The sequence below is a fragment of the Episyrphus balteatus genome, chromosome 4, assembly GCF_945859705.1.
Source record: "Episyrphus balteatus chromosome 4, idEpiBalt1.1, whole genome shotgun sequence".
Classification (NCBI taxonomy): Eukaryota; Metazoa; Arthropoda; class Insecta; order Diptera; family Syrphidae; genus Episyrphus; species Episyrphus balteatus.
In genome coordinates, this window is record NC_079137.1 from 64,729,894 (window position 1) to 64,734,164 (window position 4,271).

Sequence of the window (4,271 nt, forward strand, 5' to 3'; positions counted from 1 at the left end):
GTCAAACTGTCTCTATCCACCTCAAAAAGTACACTCGTTATAATTTTGTGAAATTTTTTTTGCAAAAAAAAAGTATAAAAAACATTGTATTTTGGAAAAAGAAGTTAATGTATGTACGCATGAAGTATTTCTTATTAATTTACTGAAATAAGTTGGTTTAAAACGATTTTAAATTTTTTGGTGTAAAAATTAAATTGAAAAAACTCAAAATGGGCAAAATGGCCTACCTAGTGCTCGGGTAAAATGGCATACCAATTTCACATGCCATTTTAAATTTTTTTCACATTTTCGTTTTTTAAAGTATAAATAGTTGCTATTTATGAACGATGTACAGAGAGGAAGTCCTGGACCGAGGAAAGCCCTTGATTCCGTCAAAAAAACCTGGAAAAAAGCATCCAAAACATTCAAAGTTGCAAAAACTACAAAAACGAGACGAGCAACCAACATGAACTGGGTTTTAAATGACTGGATGAAAGATCTGGGGGGATTAAGCACCACTTGTTCCAAGAAAATGAAAAAGGAACCCTTTGACTCAATTTCGCATTTAAAATAACGTATGATGGACAGTGTGCCATTTTACCCGGGTAAATTTGATCAGTGAAATTTGTGGACGTCTTGAAAATTAAAAAAATTAAATACTTTTTGGAACTTTTTTAACTCGCTAATAAAAAAAATGTGAGAGTAATATATTAAACTTTGAAAAGTATATAGCATTTAAGTTTGAATGCTACTGTTTTTCGAGATATAGGACATTTTCCTTAGGGGGGCCATTTTAGGCCACCTTCCCCTATATTAAATTTAAATAAAAATCCATCAGCATTCGATATACTCATATCAAAAATATTCAAAATAAATTCAATTTATTGATATTTCAATGTGTTCGTTTTCCTTTCAAGTTGTTTCTATTAACTTTACCAAAAACCGCAACCTCCAAAACACTTTCTTTTCTTTCTTTCATATTAAACACCATTTTAAAAGAAACTTCTGGTGCAAAAGGTGGTAACATTTGGGTATTTGGTGTTATATTTTCAAATTTATAATAAAAATTCTGAAAACAAAGAAAAATTTTTTTAAAAAATATGCAAACAAAAAAATTTGACGTAAGTGAACTTACCGCTGGAATAGGACAATGTGGCCATTTACCGGCCCTCAAAGTCATTTCTTTGAACAATTGCATGTACACAGCTGTATCGTTTTTAGGAAACTCCACGCATGCCTCCACATCAGGTGCCTTGAAGATTAAATATTGTGCTTTCTTTCGAATTAAATAAAATATCAAATCCAATCGAAAATCTTTTAACTCGCTTTTCATTTGCATATAAAAATTTGCACCAACAGCTGGCGGAGGGTCGGTAAGTGAACATGATGCATTTGCTGCATATTTGGAATTATATTTGCATGTGATACCAGTTAGTTGAACTTTGTAATTTTTTGTCGCTGCTAAATAACCGTATATGAAACAAAATAGAACAATAAGAGCTATTCGGAAAGGTCTTCCTAATTCAGTTGCCATTTAAAGATCGACGGCTTCCATATTGTTTGTCTGAAATTCAATTGTAATTATTTTGCTTTTTATGCTATGGAAGATACTTGCGTTCAAAGCAAAATATTTTTTTTAAATAAATTTTTTGTTTAATTGGCATGAAGCTTTTATAGTTCGCATAAATAGTAAATTGGGATTTATCAACCAAAAACAATAACTTATTTTTAGACTATGTTTATATTGTTTATGTCATTTAAGGTGGGCCTTCGAGCAGTAAATTTTACACACGTGTGGCCAATTTAATTTAATACACCTTAAATTTAAATAAATAATAATTTGACAATTAAATATTTATAAAACTAGAATAGAACACTCATAAGTCATGATGGTTTCCAATACCAATGACTACATTATCTAGTAGGTACTCATACAATTTAGTTCAAAATATTTATTCCAGAGTATTTTTTCTCTATTTGGTATTTTCAAAGTGCCTCTAAATTAAATTTATAAAACTGGTTGACAGTTTTTCTGGTATGTTAATTATTGTTTTTTTTTTTTTTTATATAATTTTTATCTTAAGTTAGTTGGTTCACTTTCCCTTATAATATTCTCAAATATACTTTTTGACGTGATAAAGTCTTAAGCTATGATTACACAGGCAACGAAATCGTTCAACGCGTTAACTCTCTGACTTCAAAAAAAAATCCATATTCTCTCTGTCACCTCACCGTCAACTTTCACAGTTTAAATGTATAAAACATTGACTATCAAACACGATTGACATTATTGCGTCAATGTTGTCCTAAATTACGTTGACACGCAGGTGTCAAATTAGAAAAATAGAAAAAAAAAAATAAAAAAGTTTCGTCATTTGATTTAAAAAAAAATCGAAAAAAATCAATATGGCCACCTTCAAACGCTTATAGCATATTAACGGGCGCACCCAATGTTAATGGTTATGGTCTTAAAATGTAGCTTAGAATATACAAATGGTTTTTGGTTTGTTGTAAAAAATTTTTTTTTTGTATACCGAACATTTTTTTTTTTTAAATAACGGGAAAAAACAAGTTTTTTTTGTGTCAATTTTTTTGACTGGATTGAATCGGTTTTATTTGTAAACTTTTTTTTCTTTAACAGACAGATAAATGCAATTTATACTGTAGATAGATAAAAGGCAGGACTAGCTATATGTGAACACAATTCCAATCAATTTCGTATGCACAATTTTGAGATAACGGTAAAAGGATGTTATTTTTGTAACACGTTATATTTTTTGACCTTGAGCATATAAAAATTTGATTTAACTTTTTTTCGCATAAAAATAATATAACATTTCATTTTATATATTACACATAATAGTCGGAGAGGCGACCGTCGAGTTACTTAGCTCATAAGGTTAGAGGTTAAAATTGGTGTCAAATGAAAGATAAGTTGATACTGAAAATAAAAAAATAGGGTTGCCACTTCTAAAATGGGAACTTCCATGTGGCAACCCTATTTGAAAGGCAAAATTGTCACATAACTAATACATTCATATCTCTGTTATTTGGCCAGATAAAATTTTTTTTTAAATGCCAAACGAAAGTCAAAATATTTAAAAAAAATAATAAAATAATATAAGGAACGTAACCCTACAAATGTGGCAACCCCATTCAAATGAATACAACACTGACAAAAATCTTCTTTGAACAAAACAGTATAACTTTGTATGCACTAGAAAGCTAAACTCGGTACTCGGCAACCCTATCCAAATGCTAAAAAACGCAAAAATCACTTATTTTTTGGCCAAAGTGTATAATATTTGATAGAGTTAAAGGCTATAAAATACATCCTGTGTATCTTAGACTCTCTTCTATCTAAAAAATGTCGGGTGCCACCTCGCAAATGCAGACAAGTACTCGGCAACCCTACTAAAATGCTAAAAAAAACGCAAAAATCACTTGTTTTTTGGCCAAAGTGTATAATATTTGATAGATTTAAAGGCTATAAAATACATCCTGTTTAGCTTAGACTCTCTTCTATCTAAAAAATGAAAGGTGCCACCTCGCAAATCCAGAAAAGTACTCGGCAACCTTATCCAAATGCCAAAAAACAAGTGATTTTTGCGTTTTTTAGCATTTTAGTAGGGTTGCCGAGTACTTGTCTGCATTTGCGAGGTGGCACCAGACATTTTTTAGATAGAAGAGAGTCTAAGCTACACAGGATGTATTTTATAGCCTTTAACTCTATCAAATATTATACACTTTGGCCAAAAAACAAGTGATTTTTGCGTTTTTTTTAGCATTTTAGTAGGGTTGCCGAGTACTTGTCTGCATTTGCGAGTTGGCACCCGACATTTTTTAGATAGAAGGGAGTATTATCTAAAATATGGCGTATAGTTTAGCTTTCTAGTGCATAAAAAGTTATACTGTTTTGTTCAAAGAAGATTTTTGTCAGTGTTGTATTCATTTGAATGGGGTTGCCACATTTGTAGGGTTACGTTCCTTATATTATTTTATTATTTTTTTTAAATATTTTGACTTTCGTTTGGCATTTAAAAAAAAATTTTATCTGGCCAAATAACAGAGATATGAATGTATTAGTTATGTGACAATTTTGCCTTTCAAATAGGGTTGCCACATGGAAGTTCCCATTTTAGAAGTGGCAACCCTATTTTTTTATTTTCAGTATCAACTTATCTTTCATTTGACACCAATTTTAACCTCTAACCTTATGAGCTAAGTAACTCGACGGTCGCCGCTTGGACTATAACAGAACATATTATAAACAATATTAAATTGAAAAATTT

General features: G+C 30.5%; 1 protein-coding gene across 1 annotated transcript; it reads right to left on the minus strand.

The window, feature by feature from the left end:
• Positions 1–794: 794 nt before the first annotated feature.
• LOC129919046 (uncharacterized) lies at positions 795–1,536 on the minus strand. The gene is made up of 2 exons (XM_055999853.1): positions 1,115–1,536; positions 795–1,048 (listed from the first exon to the last, which is right to left on the minus strand). The coding sequence occupies exons 1-2, from the start codon at positions 1,511–1,513 to the stop codon at positions 872–874; spliced, it is 576 nt and encodes a 191-aa protein (XP_055855828.1). The 5' UTR covers positions 1,514–1,536; the 3' UTR covers positions 795–871.
• Between the last annotated feature and the right edge of the window lie 2,735 nt (positions 1,537–4,271).

What these genes read in the sequence shown, in the direction of transcription:
- LOC129919046 (XM_055999853.1), bottom strand. Translation starts at nt 1,513, where the DNA reads ATGGCAACTGAATTAGGAAGACCTTTCCGAATAGCTCTTATTGTTCTA. An exon ending in CACATTGTCCTATTCCAGCG is followed by an intron (nt 1,049 to 1,114) that starts GTAAGTTCACTT and finishes CTTTGTTTTCAG; the next exon opens with AATTTTTATTATAAATTTGA.